Source organism: Chlamydomonas reinhardtii, chromosome 8 (assembly GCF_000002595.2).
Source record: "Chlamydomonas reinhardtii strain CC-503 cw92 mt+ chromosome 8, whole genome shotgun sequence".
In the NCBI taxonomy this organism is placed as follows: Eukaryota; Viridiplantae; Chlorophyta; class Chlorophyceae; order Chlamydomonadales; family Chlamydomonadaceae; genus Chlamydomonas; species Chlamydomonas reinhardtii.
The window spans coordinates 2,091,812-2,109,949 of NC_057011.1; the positions used below are offsets into that span (position 1 = coordinate 2,091,812).

Here is an 18,138-nt window from a genome sequence, read left to right on the forward strand (position 1 = left end):
GTGCGGCGGGGCTGCCGTGCGTGGCAGACAAGCCTGGGCGAGGATCCAAGTTGGTGGTGGATTGTGGGTGGGCCCGGGGTTCTCGCCAGCAATCACGCGGCCAGTGGTGCACGTGGAAAAGAATTGTCTGATCTTGATGAAACACACGAGCACGCGTTTCAGTTCGTGTCAGGCCCCACATGTCCTTCCCCACCACCACGATTTGAGAAACACCTGCAGCACGAGGTAGCACATGCGAATCTGGAGAACTTTGTGAATTGTGATCTTCTCTCACACTTTGCGCACGTGTTATTACGGGCCAGTGGGTTCGCCATGAAGTTACGTCCTGCCAGCTCACCAACAACCAAAATTGCACTTGTTCTGCTCACTTCTTGTCACACCACCAGCACCATCGGCCATTTGCTGCCTCCCCAAGTAACCAAAGCGTCCATTATTACGGTACCTACGTACCTGCCTCCAATACCCATCCTCAATATGCCCTCGCCCTATGCATCCCTTACGTTCCCAATCCCAACCAAGCCGCCACCCCTTGGTCTCAAGCCCGATGCATCGTCTATCTACAGGACCCGCTACCACACCCGTACGGCACCGCGCCACATGCATCGCACCACGTGTGCACACCGCGCCGCGCCGTGCCGCCCTGCACCGCATCACACCGCCCTGCATCGGACGGACTACCGTGTTGTCACTCGTCCCATTGCCTCTCCTACATCCCCAGCCGCCCTCTCCTACATCCTTACAGCCGGCCCCTGCCTCCGGTTCAGCCTCCCATGTTTTTGAGCACGGCGCTTAGCACCTTCTTCTTCTCTATCCGGAAAGACAACGCCGCCGCCTCCGCCGCAGAGGCCGACCCAGCGCCGCCCTTCTTGCCGCCACCGCCGCCTCCGCTGCCAGCCGCCTGCTGCGCCAGGTCCTCCTGTGTTGGATAGGGGACCGTGGCGGTGGAGGTGGGGCCATGCATCACGGAGGTGCTGGGCGTGGGCATTATATATCAGGCACGGAGCGAGCAGACAAGCAGCATGTGGCCACATGGACTTGATTCCGCTCTGTCTCCGGAGCCTCCGCCGGGCACAACACGTCTCTGCCGTGCACACAAGTGGGCGCACAAAACACCCGTGCCCCGCGCCCCGCCACACATCCCGCCACCCACACACGCTCTCCTCTCCCCCTTGCCTGCCCCCCTTGCCTGCAGGGTGGTGGGCGCCGCCGCAAGCTCTGCGGTGACCACACACGCCAGCGCCTCCGCCAGCACCGCCTCAGCGTCCGCACTGCCGGCCTTGGCGAAGGCCGACACGCCTGCAACAGCAGCAGCAACAGCAGCAGCAGACCGGGAGGCAGAAGTAGCAGCATGGCGTGTTGTTCGTCTTAACTTGCTGGTGTCGCAGGTTTTCGCACAGCCAGGGAGGGCGGCCCGGCCCGAGGTGAAATGAAGGGCAACCGCACCCGTCCACACCCACCCCGTCCGCACACGCGCGACTCCCATCCGACCACCGCACCGCCACTGCACCCCACACACGCACCCGCCGCCGCCTCGGCGTCGCTCGCCAGCAGGAACCTCAGCGCCTGCAGTGCCTCCGCCGGGAAGCCCGCCCGCTGCACAGCCACGTTGCTCAGGCAGGCGGCGCCCAGGCTGCTGCCCTGCAGCGCCTGCACGCGGCCGGGCGGGAGCGGCCGGAAGCCCTGCAGCCAGCGCAGCACGTCGGAGATGACGTACGTGTCCTGCGGGTTCCGGGGCGGGGTGGCGCGGCATGGGGGGGGACACGGGGTTGGGGGCGGGGTTGAGGGTTTGGGGTTTGGGGGTTTGGGGTTTGGGGGTTTGGGGGTTGTTGTTTGAGTCCGGGTGAAGGTGGCAAGCGACAGGTGCGGTTGTGTGGGCGAGGTACATACAGGTGGTTCTAGCGCAGCGGCCGGCACCCCATTGGCCACCTGGCACACGGTACTATCTACCTATTCCGGGCTTCCACGGAGCAACACACCAATCACAACATCGCATAATCTGAATGTCGCGCCTGGCGTTATAACGCCATCCAATCTAATCCAATCTGCCCCAACCCCTCCCACGCACCTGTGGGTTGTCGGCCTCTGCGAATCCGTAGTACTGCATCAGCGAGTCGTTCGACTGCGCTCCGTACGTGATGAACACCTGAGGGGTTGGTGGGTGATGTAGGTCGGGTTGGGGGTGCTGGGGGAGGGGAGGGATGCATGGGTGTGCATCGCGGGCAGGAAGCTGCTGGGGGTGGTACTGGCTGGGTCCGCCTCCTCCGTACACTCGCCTGCCTCCACCCGCTCTGCCGAAGTGCCCTCCGCAGTCCACACACGCCTCCACACGCCCCGTATCCCCGATCCCTCGCCCACCTGCTCGCCCTTCTTGAAGTCCCGGGAGGCCACCACAGAGTACGAGTCGCCAAAGTAGTTGTACGACACCTCGCTCTGCAGGCACCGTACGGCAGGTGCGGCAGGTACGGCAGGTGCAGGCACAGTGACTGCGCGTGCATGCAATGTCCCAAAGCTCAGGCGCTGGTAGCCCCTTGCACCCACCCCACTTCCACCCCTACCAGCTCCATCTCCGCCCCGACCCTGTCGCGCCATGCGTCAGCCAGCGCACTTCCGCCCAGCCCCCGCCTACACCTCTCTCCAAACACTTGTACCGCCACCACCACCGCCGGCCCCCGACCCATGCTTTGGGCATGAACACCCTGCCCACACACACACACACACACACCTGTGCGGCGCTGGTGTGGTTGAAGAGGTCGATGAGGGGACAGATGGCGTACTGCTTGAGCGAGCGACTCAGAATGACCTGGCGAATGAAGAACACACACACGGGCCGGGTGAGTGACGGCAATGGGGGAACGGCAACAAGGTCCTGAGCATTTAAGGTGTCTTTTGGGTAGCGGGTTGGGCGGTGAAGAAGATGTGTGCCTAGCTGCCTGCCCGCCGCACCCAGCTGCACACCCCGCCGTCCTCGTATACGCTAACGCCACACGAGGTGAGCAACTGACCCAACCCTCACCGCGACAACCGCCCAACGCCCCAGCAGCAGGCGTGTGCCCCCGCGCCCACCGTTCACCCCGGTTTAGTTGGGTTGGGAATCAAGAACCCGTACCCCTCCCAAGGCCCCCCTCCCCACCCGCACACCCACCTCGTATAGCACATTGAACAGGAACACGGCGATTGCGGCGCTGAGGGTCTTCTGCGGGTCAGCCAGGCCCAGAGCTGTGTTGCCCACCTGCACATACGGCACATACACACACACATACGGCACGCGCGGCACACATGTGTACGGCACACACACGGCACACAGTCAGCAGCCGGCAAGAGAATGGGTATACGGTTAAACGGGGCATCAGGGGACATGTCATTCCCCCACAGAGGTCCCAGGGTGGCCGCCCCCAACACACCCACTGGCAGGGCTCCACAACTCCCACCCCCATCCTGCGACCCCCAAAACCCCACCAGCCCCCGCTCCCCCCTCCCCTTCAAAACAAACCCACCACCAGCGCCGCCACCAGTCCCGCCAGCCGCAGCCGGTCGCTGAGCGTGGACCCAATGTAGGGGCCGCTGAAGGTGCGGCTGCGCACCACGCCCATCGCCCACCAGAACTCCTCACGGCTCGGCGGCGCCGCGCCCGCCGCCATGCCGCTGCCACGGAGCGTGTCGTACAGCGCGGTCCACTCGCGCTGCTGCTCCTTGACCTGGTGGGGGTTGTATCCATTTGTGAGGAGGATTGCATTCATGATTAGTTGAGCAGAAGTGACTATGTGGCCAGGTTCAGCAGGCGCGTTGTTGGCTTGTTGCCGATGTAGGGGGGATGGGGGATGCGAGGTTAGGGCAGGTGGAAAGGGTCCGGGAGTGGTTGGCGGCGTGCCGGTTGTTGGGCCCACGTGTCGGCCCCGGCCCATGTGGGCGACCCGTCCGAACCCAAGCGCAGCCACCACACGCGCCGCGGCAGGGACTCCACCTCCCATCCTTCACAGCACCACATGTACCCCGTCACGACAGCGCCCCTTCCCCCATCCCTGCCCGGCCCGTTCCTCATCCTGCCTGCCATCCCCCGCCATCGCAGCCACGGCTCCTCCCCTTTCTCCCTGCCTCCTCCCCTGTCGATGTCCCTTTCCCCTCCCCTACCCATCCTGCCATCACGCCTCCGGCCCACCTGCGCTACCAGGTAGGGGTACTGCAGCGCCGCCAGCTGCTTGTCGCTCCAGTTTAGCGGCACCCCCGTATCTGCCGGCAGCTGCGCGATCCACGGCGCCAGCGGCGACTGTGAGCCCTGCCGCTTGTGCCACAACAGCATTGCGCCCATCTTCGCGAACCAGGGGGCGTTCTTCCACCACTCGTCGTTCACCATGCCCGGGCATGAGTTGCGCTGCTTGGGCGCGAGCACGACGGCAGAGTGGCGCGGCACCTCCACGATGAGCGCGTCGTTCGCGATGTCGCTGGATGCGGCGAGGCCGCGAATGCCGGCAAAGGTGGAGGGCTTGACGCCGGCGAATCGGATGCTGGCGGGCCCCCGCGCCCAGTTCATAAAGGTCTGCGTTCGCGAATCGTCCAGCAGCACAGCTGGCGGCTGCTGCTGAGGAGCCTGAGGCGCCGGCTCCGTCGGCGTGACGCTTGCGCGCGCGGCAACGACCGGCGCACGACGGCGAGCGGGTGCATCGCTGGGAAAGGCTTGTTGCGCCCCACGCAGGCTGTGATGTTTTACATGGCCCAATTGCTGCAGCATCTTTTTAAGCTAAGGAGCAAGATTGGCTGCGCAATTCGGTGCGGTTGGAGCCAGTTCGGCTGCGTCTTGTGCTGACAGGGCAGTGCAGTATTCCTCTGCTAATCCCAACCCAAAATAAATACAGAACCGTTTAAGTACACGCTTTGTCCCAGGGAAACGGAGCTATTTTGGGGATTCTGCAGATTGCACCCCCATGCAGAAAACTCAAAAGGCCTTGACACATGTTTCAGAAGTTGATTACGTATATTAAAATGCATGCATGATGGACACAAATGATGACACAACTCTGGTTAAGGTCGCGCTTCCGAAAGGCGGGCTCCTGCTGCACTCGCAGCGGCTGCTCCGCTTCCTGCCGATGCTGTCCATGGCAATTAAGCTAGGCGCCGTTCCGCAAGCGATCGAAACTCTTCACGCCATGAGGAAGGAGCTCGCGGAGACGAACATGTCGGCGGACGAAGCGGCGGGCACGCTGGCGGCCCTACTGCAAGTTGCTGACGCATCGGGGGAAACACCGCTTCTTCAAGCAGGTCCGCGCGTGGGAAGTCATGGACGTGAGGGGGGCAGGTGTGTACGATGTGCTCCGTGGGGCACAGCTGAAATGGAAACGGGTTCGTGGCAGGTTAACGGCAGGGCCGGGCTTGGCGGCAGCTCTAAGACACGTTCGGGTCACACATCAACTCTACCAGCCTCACGATCCATGACTGAGCTTGCTACTGCCGCCTCGCAGTGCAACAGCGTCTTGGCGGGGTGGTGGCGGAGCTATTGGCGTCAGGCGCGCACCCGGCCCAGCCGCGGCTGCAGCCGTCTCTCAACAGCCCACTACACATCGCAGCACTCAAGGTACCGGCCTTGCGTTGCGGCCAAGGACATAGGATACACGCAGTGCCCTTGGATTTCTTGGGGCGGTGCAGCTTGTGTTGCTTGACACATGACAAGCACATGACAGGGATGTGGGAGTAGCGTGACTCCAGGCGCACGCCTTCATTCCGTACGTCCTTGTCATATACACACACACGCAGGGCGACCTGTCCTCCGTGCGACACCTCATCAACGCACTGGCGACACTGTCAGCGCGGCAGCCCGCCGCCGTCGTCACCTCGGGGACCGCCGCCGCCATCACCGCCGCCGCCATCATCGCCACCAGCACGGCTGCCGGCTCATCAGATGCAAGCGCCAGTGCCGCCGGCAGCCCCGCGGTCGCCATCAGCCCCGCGGTCGGCAGCAGCAACAGCAGTACCAACACAGGCGGCAGTAGCAACAGCAGCAGTGGCAGTAGCAGTAGCAGTACTAGCTGCGTAGACCTGCAGGCTGCCAACGGCTCCACACCGCTGCTGTATGCGGCGGGGCGCGGGCACCTGGCGGTGGCGGCGGCGCTGATCAAGGTGTGTTGGGGCAGGGAAGGAGGGGGTTAGCCATTTATGCGAACGGTGTGTATCAAAAGTGGGCGGGGGCAATGGTTGGGGCTGCAGGTGGGGCCAACGTGCAGGGGTTGAAGCGGAATCAAGCATTTAAGAAGTAAAGGCGTAGCCAGGCAGGTGGGAGAGCGTCGGAGTTGTGCCATGAGGGTGGGCGGGCGGGATCGGCGGCGGAGGGGGCCGGGTTGCCACTCACGGCAGGCTACTTCGTGACCCCAATCCAGCTTCATGTGCGCGTTCCGCACGCGCGAGCATCAGCCCGTCGTGCTCCTGCGCCTGCCCCACTGCACGTGCTGCGGCACATACCGCAACACAGCACCTAGGTCCCCACGCATACCTATGCTTGGTTTTGGGATTGGAATAAACTACCTTGCCCCACGCCCCCACAGACTGCAGCTCGGTCCGTCACCCCACTCCTCCCACTCCTCCTCTCCCCCGCCCCCTGCCTCCCCTGCTCCCAATGCCCGTACCCTGCTCCCAATGCCCTGAATCTGCTCCCAATGCCGTGACCCTGCTCCCAATGCCCTCACCCAACCCGCAACCTCCTGCCGCCAGGCCGGCGCTGACCCGCTGCTACCCACCGGCGACGGCGTGAGTCCCCTCATGGCCGCAGCCAGTGGCGGCCACCCGCACCTGCTGCAGCTGCTGCTGCGTAGCTGTAGCAGCAGCAGTAGCACTGGCTGTGGCGGCGGAACGCAGCCGAGCAAGCTGCTGGCGGCAGTAGCAGCCGCGGACGTGAACGGCACTACGGCGCTGCACTACGCGGCGCGACGCGGCTGTAGCAAATGCGTGCAGCTGCTGCTGGCGGCGGCGGAGGAGGCGGCGGCTACTGCGGCGGCGCAGGCTGTGGCGGTGGCAGCGGGGGAGGCGGGGAAGGAGGAGGCAGCGGAGGCGGAGGAGCGGCAAGCTGGGCAGGAGGTGGCAGGGGAGCACAATAGCAGCAGGGCATCCGCGTCAGCACCAACACCAGCACCAGCTGCTGCTGCTGCTGCCGCGTATGCGGAGGAAGGAGAGTCCAACGCAGCATCGGGGACTGCCAGCGAGGCAGTAGCTACAGCAGCAGCACCGGCAGCTACAGCTGCGGCCACAGCTACAGCCGCCGCTACAGCCGTGGCGCAGCGGCAGGTGCTGGGCGAGCTGCTGCGGGGCCGCAACGCGGGCGGGCGCGACGTGCTGGCGGAGGCCCGGCTGTCGTGTGACGTGGAGACGATACAGGTGGGTGTGGCGTGTTTGGGTGAGCCTGGGTGTGGGTGTGGGTGCGGCAGGGTGTGGCCGAAATAAAACGGGATGGTGGCGTGCCCCTGGTGCAGAACAGGGAAGCCAGTTTTTGATTGTGTGTGTGTTTGTGTGTGTGTGTGTGTGTTGTGTGTGTTGCGCACAGGTGATTGAGGCGCGCCTGGCGACCTTGTCACGGCCGCCGCAGCAGCCAGCAGCACCGGGCCCAGACGGCAGTAGCAGCGCCACCGGTGCAGCAGCAGACCCTGTCGCCGCCGGCAAAGCAGCACAGGCGCCCAGCGGCGGCGCGGGGCGTAAAGGAGGAGGAGGCGGGTCCAAGCCCGTCGTGCCAAAGGCGAAACCGGCTGACGCGCTGCAGTCACCTGAGGTTGCTACAGCCGGCGGCCCCGCAGCCCCCGCGGCTGCGGCCGCCACTGTGGCGGCTGTAGCAACTACTAGGGGTGTGCCGCAAGACCCCGAGCCTGCAGCGGCGGGGACCACCAGCAGTAGCGACACGTCAACAAGAGGAAGCTGTAGCAGCAGTAGCAAAGGCTCGGTGCCTGTGGCGCCTGCATCGGCACCTGCACCTGCACGGCCTGACGCCAACAGCCACGTCACCGGCAGTAGCACCGACATCGGCGGCGCCGCTACCAGCACTAGCACTGGCGTCGCAGGAAACGGCAGTAGCAGTGATGGCGGCTGGAAGCAGGTGGCTGCTAAGCCCACGGCAGCCAGCGGTGGCGCCGGTAGTGCGCGACTGCCAGGGGCTGACTCGGACGCGGTGACAGCGCTGTCAGCGGCGCCAGCGGCTCCTGCTACGGCAGCAGCAGCCACAGGCGGCGGACTGGGCGGCGGCGGCAGCGGCAGCAGTAGCAAGTCGGATAGGCCCAAGGCGCAGCTGGCGGCCGCGCCCCCCAAAGCGTCAGCCCCGTCGCACCAGGCTACTGCCGCTGCTGCGAAAGCCGCCGCCGGCGCGGGGGCTGTAGCAGCGGGCGTGGAGAATGGGACGGTGGCGGCCACGCAGCTACCCCTGCAGCAGCAGTGGCAGCAGCAACAACCAAAACAGCAGCCCCCGCCTGGATCCTGGGCTAGCAGGATTGCGGCGGCAGCTACAGCCACGCCTGCTACTGCCAATGGTCCCGCCAGCACTGCGCTCGCTGCTACTGCCTTGGCCGCGCCTGTGGCGGCTGTAAATTCCAAGGCAGCTGCTGCATCAAGCGCAACCGCGCAGCGGCAGCAGCACCAGCGGCAGCAGCGGCAGCCAACAGCGCCGCCCGCCTCATCTTCGTCACCCTCTCCTTCCGCACCAGCATCCACCCGACGTCAGCAGGCACCGGCGGCACCACCCGGTCTCGCCTTCAGTGGCAGCGCCAGGGGCAGCGTGAAAGCCGCGTCGCCCACGCAGCGCGGTGGTGGCGGGAAAACGCAGGGGGCGCCTTCGCGGCCGCAGCCGCAGCCGCAGCCGCGGTCGGGCGGCGCTGCCGCCGCAGCAACAGCGGCAGGCACGGACGAGCCCGCGGCCGCCGCTGCAGCGGCGGCGGTGGCGATGGCGGCGGCAGGCGCGGTGGCGTGGGAGGCGGAGGCTATGGCGCTAATGGAGGTGCGGACGCCGCCATGTGCACGACTTGTGTGTTGTGACACCTCGGCTTCACGGCAGCATGTCTACAGCACAGCCCATGCGGCCTTGCTGCTCCTTGCGTGAAGCCGACCCTTTCCCTTTGTGTTGTGTGTTTGTTTCCCTCTCTAAATCGAAAACGACGCAGGCGGCGCTGCCCTCAGCCTGCGACCTGGAGCTGGCTCCGGCGCACCTGTGTGGCCTGGGTCTGTCGGGCCTCAGTGCGGCGCAGCTGGAGGCGCTGGAGGCCCTGCACCGCGCGGCGCTGGCCAGGGTGGGTGTGTGGTGTAACGTGGCAGCCTGTATCGAGCCAAAGAGCGGGCGGGAGGGAGCTGGCTAGAGTGGGGATGAGCGGGAGAGGGAGAGAGAAAGCTGTGGAGGGCGTCAAGTTTAGGGTTGCGACACTTGGGAGTGGAAGGGTGTTGGTTGGGCGGGCTGTTGTGCTGGTTGCAGGGTTGTGGGAGTTTGGGCGGAGGTGGCGGGGCCGCGCTGCGCATGCGGCATGTGCGCTGCCAGCTGACTTCCCGCGCCTGACTAGCCTTCATCCCCTCCACATGCTCATCATGCCTCACACTGTGTCTTAGCTTCTCATGGTTCTTACGGGGGTTGCTAGAACCACCTACCCCTTGCCTCTTACACTACGCAAGCATCCCCCATCCCACATCGCGCGAACCGCAGGTGTCGGAGGCAAGGCTGGCGCTTGCGGTGGGCGTAGAGGTGGCGCGAGCGGAGGAGGAGCGAGCGCGGCAGAACGAGATCCGGGCCTTTAATGACGACCACTCCTGAGCAGCATGAGCCCGCGGCCTGTCCTGTCCGGTTGGCAAGTTTCAATATTTTTATGTGTGATTTGTATTCCAGTTCCAGAGCCTTGTCACGAGAAGTTCCGGCCTAAGCCAGATGGTCTTGAGAGAGCGCTGCTGTGCGGCGTGGAGGGGTGGCAGCTGTGTGAGCGGGATGCACAGGGGATGCCGTTTGCATCATCGCAGTACCGTATTGTGTGTTTGAGAAGGCAGACACTGTGCGCATTCTTTTGTTAAATGCATCTTCGGGTAGCAGGGGATGGAAGGTGGTGGCATCGTGGCTGAGAGCGTGTCTGGACAAGTGCAACCGCCGCCGTAGATTGTGCTGGTGGGGGGAAGTCTGGGAGTACGACGTGGCTGCGCCCGGCGGCCCTACCTGTTCAGGGGCACGTGAGGGCCACTTTTGCAGTCTGTGACGCCCTATGACACACCATGAACGTGTGTGACGGTCGCTTGCTGTTGAGCCCTCCCCAGTCCCCATCCGCCCACTGAGCAGGCAGGTAACAGACACTGAGACACGCCTCACGTCTTTGTTGTTGTTACACGCACGCGCTGTAACCTACACGTAACATGTGAATCCCTATCGACTGCTGTACAGCGCCCCGCCTCCGCCGTATAGCACAAGCACACGTGCTCTCTACTGCTGCACGCCGTACAGAAGGGGGGCATGCCGAGTTTTCAAAGGTCCCAAATCCTAGTGCACTGGCTAGCAGACTAAAAGAATCAGGCTGGATGGAGGCACTTCACCAAGCATATGAGCCTGAGCTCTTGACGTCCGGCAGCATATGACTGCTCAAACACGACCAAAGAAGCAGAGTGCTTGGACACTTGTCTTTGTTTGACTCGTCAGCCAGACGCATGCGCGCACATCATGAGCAAGTGTATTTTATCATTTTATGTGCGCTAGGCATAAGGAACATCCGCAAACATACGGTACACGCACCCACACAGGCATGCACGCGTGATGCGCTTGTACTAGCTTAAAGAATATGCGTGACTGGATCCACAGTGGTTATAACCTACTTGGCAAGAGCTGGGGCCTGGCACATAGGCCTGGCACCAAATCAGGTTCCCCGTTTCAATAATTACAACACTAACGCAGCACCAAATATCACATATGTACAGAACACCAAAGGCGCAGCCTCATACATGCCAGTGCTAGGGAGAACGCCCAGCCATGGCAGTGCGTGTGACAGTGCGGGTGCTGCGGGCGTTCATTGCCGCCTTGGGAAACCGCAACCGTGGCATAACACCACCACCAACATTCCGACCCAATGAAATTGAGTGCCCCAAAGTCTCGACGAGACGCTAGTGATGCTTGACACGAGCATGCTCTTTTTATATTTATGTCTTCTCCACCCGCTTACATGCCCTTGAACTTAGAGTAGAACGCGGGGCAGGTGTTGTACTCCTCATCGCTCAGCGCCACCATGCACGTGTCACCGCCGCACAGGGTCTTGAGGTCCTGGCACTTGTTGTCGGTCCGCTTGTTAATGCGCATGGTCAGCGTGAAGTGGCGCTGGGCCCGCGCGGCCGTAGATGCCGGCTTCAAGTAGGAGGGCTGTGTGCATGTGCAAGTGGGGATGCGCCGTTGCGTTCCGTTCCGTTACATGAAGAGAGAGAGGACAGAAGCTGCGGATGCCGCTGCATAAAGCAAGAGGCTGCGGACCGTGCCCACCCAGGTTTGCACCGTGGATGCGCTCCCGCCCGCTTTCCTCCCGCTTGCTTCCCGTCCGCCCCCATTTGGTTTAGTTTGGGCTGGTATCTACAACCCCCACCCCACCCCACCCGCCACGCCATGCCACGCTTCCTCCACGCCCACTCGCGCCCCACCACACCCCCGCCCCGCCCGCCTCTCCCCAGTCCCCCCGAAGCCCCCCACACACCTTGATCAGGTACTTGAGCAGCGGTACACCGGTGTCGTGGCCCTTGTGCGCGTGGGCATACATCTCCGTGGCGTTCTTGCCAGCCTGTTTTTGGTTGAATGAAAGGATTGGCGTGGGTGCCGCCAGCAGTTCCTGGTCAACAGGAGGCCAGCACGAATGGACGGCTACTTCCGACGCGAACTCCCTCATCCCTCCTCCCACCATGGCGTGTTATTGCCACACTCACCACATTCTCGACGGCGTACATCTGCACTGTCAGGACGCTCATGATGGCTTCGTGGCACTCATCCGAAACGGCAATCATGAAACTGTAGAAGGGCGTGTTGCACATCCTGGCAATCGCGGCTGCGCTCTTCTGCTTCTTGGCCAGAATCTGCTTGCAGAAGTCGTAATTCTCATCCATCTCGAAAGAATACTCGATGTAGTCCTTTGTACTCAGGGTCTTGTTGACAGACGGTTGCAGGAAGTAGGAGGTGGTCGTGGAGGTAACACACCAGGGGTACGCCTGACGAGCGAGGCTCCGGTCGGCGACAATGTAGCTTGACTTCTTATCGGTGGTCATGATGGTGGTGCCGGTCAGGTTTGTCATCGTACCCATGGTCATGTTGGCATGCAGCAACGATCGGCCTGGCGGGGAAAGCACGAGGGCGGAGGAGCGGGGCCGCGGGGCCGGGGCGTGTTAGTGTCCGCCGCACACGTACGTGTCAGCGGGTGGCAGGAGGGGGACGAAATTGGTTGGCCGCTAGCATGCAAACGTGCTGGCGTCCAAATGACATAGGACGCAGGTGACACGTGCACATGTTAGACGTCTGGGACGATGCGGTGGGGCAGCTGCCGTGCGTGGCAACAGCGAGTCGGTGATGCCATAATGGACGACAACGGTTGGCGCAAAACTTCCTTGTGCAAGCGAGTTGCAACTATTGAACGAGACCAAGGCATATGTGTCACGGCGAATTTCCCACGTCTGCTTGTTGGCGAGGCTAACCGGAGCTCAACACAGCCACAAGCGCGCTGAGTAACGCGGCATGTGGCACCCAGCCGTGCTAGGGCACCCAACTCACCAGATGCAGCCGTGCAGCTAACGATTCCAAGGATAGCAATTGCTATGCCCACCAGGACGGCCCAGCGAGCTTGGAGTCGGAGGCAGCGCATCATTTTACGAACAGAAACTTATCTAAGGCGATCCAGGTATGTACTAGGGTTCTCTTGATAATGTGTAACAGAAAGGAGCCTGGTATGCGTGCGCTTTGTTATGTGAGCAAGGAACCTGGATGTCACTCGCTCCAGAGTTGCACTGGGCTCCGAGTGTATAACTGTAACTTATCTATTCATTCCAACGCCATCAACATACTAGGTCGCTGCTACTTTATGACTCGTGCAGGGGACCTTTGAAGTTGCAACATGGATGGGCGGGCGGTTTGCCGTCCTCTTTCGGGGCGTCCATTTCCATGTCTCTTGAATGTGCATTAAATAAACGTGGCTTAAATATACTGTACATTTTACTGTTGGGATTGAAACCGACACGTCCAGCGCGAAACCTATGCATGTCCAGCTTAATGCCCGGGCATGGCTGGTCCGCTTCCTGGCCACATTTCTGCAGCGTATGGTCCGCGCGTTTACTGGCCGCTCATAGGGAGCGCCCGCATTCTCAGGTCTGCGGCCAACCAGCCATGGTGCTTGCAGCTGTAAGACAACTGAAGGCGGTTGCAGTGTTTCTTGGCGTGTGCTGTGCCCTGCTGTGCTTGCATGCGTGACTTCGCTCGGGACTGCTCCGGACCTGAAGTCACGGCACTTGTTGTCATTATGTTTGTCACATAACATCACAATGACATTGGGCGTCGATGGGGGGTGATGGAGGTGTGCTTGAGGTGGGCGCGGCGGGCTGCTAGGTGGCAAGTAAGCGGCCGTGGGCGGCGGCGGCAGTAAGAGGAGGGGGGGAATTACGGGATGTTCCGTGTGTGTGGGGGGGGGGCGTAGGATGTAAATTGCATGGAGCCAACCTCCCTCCCGCCAACCTACACCACAGCAGGCACGCACGTTGGGCGCGCACATCTTGGCAGCCCCTGGGCAGCCCGGCTCACGCTCTCCTTCGTCATTATTTGCCAGTTCGGCAGCCTCATCATCAGTGAGTGGCTCTGCAGCAGAGTCACTCACTACCGTACTGATGAGTCTCACGCTGATCCCGTATCTTGTGCGTAGATGCCCTCGGTCCCGCGGCGTTGATACGGCGTAGATGATTAGTTCCGCAACACTCGTCAATGACCCCTCCCGCAGGATCTAAGCCCGGATAATGTTTCCCTACGGAGCCAGCCATTGAAACCCCAAAACGTCTTGGATGCCGCCAATTCCGCGCCAAAACGTCTACCACATGCTCAGCGGATCGGGGCAACATCCTATAGCGTAGATGGAAGAGACGAGCACATGGTCAGCACCTTTCTCGCAGAGCCTGACGCCCTGACAACGGGGGCTAGGGGCTATGAATGCGACATTACAAGAAGGGACAGTCCGCCCAAGCAAGGGTGCCCAGCACCCAGGTCAGGAGGGAACCATCTCCGGCCCTAAGGGAAACCGCCCTCCCCACAGCTGGCAACCGACCTGCACCAAACCGTGCATTGTTTCTGCGCAAAAAGCGTGTCTCAGCTGCATGCTACACCGGCATAAGTCGAAGCCAAGCCGAAGCCCGCCAGAGCCCCACAACCGTGCAGCAAACCATGTCGGCCCACGAAGCGCGGTCTACAGCACCAGACGCAAAACCAGGTACCCCGGGCATACAGTCCGGCGACGCCCAATCAAATGCTAGCCCTGCAGTACAAATCCCGCAGATGCGCGAGCACTCAATATGAAGCAACCGAAAACCTCATCGCCGGCACCCGATGCTTACACCCCAGACGAGGCAGGGTCAAGGCGAGGGAGCCGGGGAGGCATGCTGGTCCATGCAATGTGCGAACTGTGAAAGCCTGGCCCGCATTTGCGTGCCTTTTGTGAGCGCTGTAAAGTGAGGACCTTGTTCACTCACTCCCTTCACTCTACCAGATCCGACTTCGTTTTCTTCAGCTCAGAATGTAGCGGTCTCGGTTTTGCGCGTGTTTTTGCGGGTTACTCATGCACGCTTTAAACATCACAACCTAACCCATGACACCTGGTTCCTGAGTTCAGCCAATTCAGTCCCTAAATCCATAACTTAGCCTGTTGTGCTCTACATGAGGCCCGTGGCACATCTCTTGACAGGGTGGCAAAACCCTGTGTACATCATCCACGGAAACCCCCTCACGTGCATGATGACGCCCGGGCGCTTGTCCCGTTACGGTATCTCCTGGGTTTTGCTGGCCATGACCCTTTGTTGCCCTGCTGCGTAAGAAGCCTGTGTTGTTGGATGTGACTGCAGGTTATGGGTCATTTTGTCCGCGCACGCATAGACGCACATGGCAGCATGCGGTCGCGGCGCTTCAACGGCCGTGGCTTCAAGCGTGGCTTGGGCCGTTGGATTGCTCACAGCAGCACAGACCTCGTCGCGCCCAAGCTAGCCTGGGCGTCGGTCCTACTGCTGGCTTGACGCCCTCCAGGCGTTTTGAGCACGGTTACGGTCAGGGCGCCATGGGCACGCCTGCACGCCATGCGGGGAAAGCACGGGAACCCCTGTGGGAAGCCGTGCTCTGGGGGAAGGCGGGCGGGCGCTGCTCACAAGCCATTTGATAGTGTGCGCGCGCGGCACTCCTGCCCGGCCACACTTTCCAAATTCTCTAAGCCTCACACATTGCACCCCTCAGCACTTCCGACATGGTCCGCCTTGACACCCGCGCCCCGCTAAAACCCGTCCCCGTCAGTCTTTGGCGGGACTCACGGGCGGGGTACTAGTTGCGCTTTCTCACTGGGAAGGGACCAAAACGGTGAATGCGTGCGCCTCTTGCATGTCAGGCATTATATGGCGCACTTTTGATGTCATTAAAATATTTAAAGCTAAGGAACAGAACATTGCTTCTCACTCAATCACTTGTTCACGCCCGCCACGCCCCATGCACTCTGTAGTCGCGATATAATGCAGGCGTGCCCCGCGCTAACCATTCATAGCTTTGTTGCAGCTGTTCGATACACCTAGTCAACATGGCCTACCGCGCGCAGTTTGTTGGCGCTATCGCCGTCGCGTTGACAATCCTGGGCGCGCTGCACAGCTGCGAGGCTGCGTCGGGTGAGTGCAAGTTGCCAAACTCATACGTATTGGCTTTGTGCATTCCCAGCAGCGTGCATGATTGGTCGCCGTCAGCCGCGCGCGTTTGTGGACGAATCGCTTGGGGCCGTTCTTGCGTTCGGGTCTTCTGACCACAACCGAGTTCATTACGATGCTTCAAACTGCCTTGTTTCATCAGTCAGCTCCTGTGGCCCCCGGCGCACTCGCGGTTTCAATGTCACGGGCGCCTGTGCGACTGACCGGTCTTGCATCTTTGGTTGGACGCTGCACACAGCCTCAAAGCGTTGAAACGCTAGAACTCAGAGCGTTTGAGAGCGGGGGCCGCGCGTCGCGCCACTTAGGCGGCGGGCATGCCCCTGCGGCCGCGCGTTTCCCCGCCAATTACTCGCAGGATTTGAACTGGTTTCGACGCGCTGTCCCTTAAGCCCGGGCCCCCACGCACCCGCCCTTGCCCTCCCTTGCCCTCCCTCCCTCCCAGGCCGCTCGCTGCTGATGGGTGACATGGCGATGGGCTCGATGACCAACCTCACCGGGTCCACCCTCAAGTCGGCCGACGGCAAGTTCACCTACACCATCGCCGACCGCAGCATGGCCCGCAAGGCCTACCCCTGGTGTGTCACCTCCACCACCACCTCCTACTTCCTCAAGCCCACCGTCACCAAGGGCGCCACCACCAGCAGCTACACCGAGTACGAGTTCCTCATGGATGAGAACTACCCGCTCTGCAAGGAGGTGCTCACCAAGAAGTCCAAGAACGCGGCCGACATCGCCAAGAAGTGCAACACGCCCTTTTACAGCTTCATGATCGCCATCTCGGACGTGTGCCACACCGCCATCATGAGCGTTAACACCATCCAGATGTTCTCGCAGGAGGACAAGGTGCGTGGGTGGCTTGGGCGTTGTGGCATTGAAGGGGTATGTCCGCGCCCTGCCCACATACGTGCCCCGTCGCTCTTACCCACTCGCCACCCCCCTGCCCCACACCCACACACGCAGGCCGGCGCCAACTCGACTGAGATGTACTGCCACGCACACAAGGGCCACGACACCGGTGTACCGCTGCTCAAGTACCTGATCAAGGTGTGTGTCGGGGGCTTCTGGGGGACTGGGGGAGAGAAGGGGCGTGGGAGGGGGGGGCAGGGGCGTGGGAGGGATGGGCCGGGGAGGGGGGTTGTAGATACCGCCCAAACTAAACCAAGCCAAGGGAAACCAGCGGAGCGGGGGAGGGCCGTTAGTTCATTTCAGGACCAAGCAAGCCAGGGGGGGGTGAAGTGGCACTAGGAAGCTAGCTGGGTGGAGGCCATGCAGGTCGGTGGCGGGATTCACTGCTTTTGCCATGCCGGTGGGTTGGAGCCTTGGAGGGGTGACGTAGAAAGCGCCGCATGCTGCATTTACAGTGCTTGGGGCGCCCCGCACCAACACCGCCACTGACCTTTCCCACCATCCCTCCTGCCCCGTGCCGTGCCCCTCCCCCCACCCTGCAGCCGGCCTACCTAAAGCCCGCCTCCACCACGTCCACCCGCCGCTTCAAGATCACGGTGCGCCTCAACAAGAGCTCCAGCAACAAGTGCCAGGACCTCACGACCCTGTGCGGCGGCGACACGTGCATGGTGGCGCTGAGCGATGAGGAGTACAACACCTGCCCCGCCTTCTACTCCCAGCTCATGGCTTGATCAGTGAACGAGAGCGATTCTTTTATTGATGAATGATGAAGAAACCTAGCGAGCGCCGAAGCGAGATTACGGTGGCCAGGAGTGGCCAGTGTTCGGGCTTCGGAGTACATTGAGGGAATCAGGGAAAACTTGAATAGGAGACAAGACGGGACTGCGGGACTGGTGATATTGTTGTTGGAGTTGTGCCCGTATGCGTGCAGTGGTGGTTGTTGCAACTCCGCCATTAATTTTAGACTGCGGATGCAAAGGAGGCCCCCGCCGCTTGTACGGCAGATTAATTATTATGCTTGACTGGCGGGTGTGTGTGTGTGTGTGTGTGTGTGTGTGTGTGTGTGTGTGTGTGTGTGTGTGTGTGTGTGTGTGTGTGTGTGTGTGTATTGGCCGGCGTGCGTGTTCTGAGGAGGGATGGGGGTTAGGTAATGTGGCGGCGGGGGCGGCGGGGGGTGTCTTCTTGAGCAGCCTTGTACCTCCCCTGCCTTATACTGTGCAGCTTGGTTCCCCGTGTGGCCAAAATCAATGGCTGCAGTCCAAGTGTCTGACAGTCTGACAAGGGACCGGCAATGCGACCTGTAAGAGTGATGTCATGATATGTGCCTTACGTCAGGGTGCCTGACTGCCTGCT

The 18,138-nt window shown here is 61.8% G+C and overlaps 4 protein-coding genes across 5 annotated transcripts; 2 read left to right on the top strand and 2 right to left on the bottom strand.

The window, feature by feature from the left end:
* Positions 1-58: 58 nt before the first annotated feature.
* On the bottom strand, positions 59-4,850 carry CHLRE_08g368700v5 (uncharacterized protein). The gene is made up of 9 exons (XM_043064982.1): positions 4,157-4,850; positions 3,495-3,695; positions 3,143-3,229; positions 2,723-2,800; positions 2,356-2,430; positions 2,066-2,143; positions 1,521-1,719; positions 1,187-1,296; positions 59-916 (listed from the first exon to the last, which is right to left on the bottom strand). The coding sequence occupies exons 1-9, from the start codon at positions 4,724-4,726 to the stop codon at positions 761-763; spliced, it is 1,554 nt and encodes a 517-aa protein (XP_042921983.1). The 5' UTR covers positions 4,727-4,850; the 3' UTR covers positions 59-760.
* Positions 4,851-4,944: 94 nt separating this feature from the next.
* On the top strand, positions 4,945-10,296 carry CHLRE_08g368750v5 (uncharacterized protein). The gene is made up of 7 exons (XM_043064983.1): positions 4,945-5,253; positions 5,454-5,566; positions 5,746-6,108; positions 6,697-7,356; positions 7,523-8,956; positions 9,120-9,245; positions 9,650-10,296. The coding sequence occupies exons 1-7, from the start codon at positions 4,989-4,991 to the stop codon at positions 9,755-9,757; spliced, it is 3,069 nt and encodes a 1,022-aa protein (XP_042921984.1). The 5' UTR covers positions 4,945-4,988; the 3' UTR covers positions 9,758-10,296.
* Positions 10,297-10,298: 2 nt separating this feature from the next.
* Positions 10,299-13,424, bottom strand: CHLRE_08g368800v5 (uncharacterized protein). Of its 2 annotated transcripts, none has more exons than XM_043064985.1 (4): positions 12,719-13,424; positions 11,884-12,284; positions 11,658-11,741; positions 10,299-11,332 (listed from the first exon to the last, which is right to left on the bottom strand). In XM_043064985.1, exons 2-4 carry the CDS (start codon positions 12,259-12,261, stop codon positions 11,135-11,137), a joined length of 660 nt encoding a protein of 219 aa, XP_042921986.1. In that variant the 5' UTR covers positions 12,262-12,284; positions 12,719-13,424; the 3' UTR covers positions 10,299-11,134. The 2 variants fall into 2 exon arrangements, with proteins under 2 accessions (XP_042921986.1, XP_042921985.1); XM_043064984.1 differs by having other exon boundaries at positions 12,719-13,104.
* A 2,190-nt stretch (positions 13,425-15,614) lies between these two features.
* CHLRE_08g368850v5 (uncharacterized protein) lies at positions 15,615-18,101 on the top strand. The gene is made up of 4 exons (XM_001696023.2): positions 15,615-15,843; positions 16,322-16,722; positions 16,840-16,923; positions 17,328-18,101. The coding sequence occupies exons 1-4, from the start codon at positions 15,759-15,761 to the stop codon at positions 17,514-17,516; spliced, it is 759 nt and encodes a 252-aa protein (XP_001696075.1). The 5' UTR covers positions 15,615-15,758; the 3' UTR covers positions 17,517-18,101.
* The last annotated feature ends 37 nt before the right edge of the window (positions 18,102-18,138 follow it).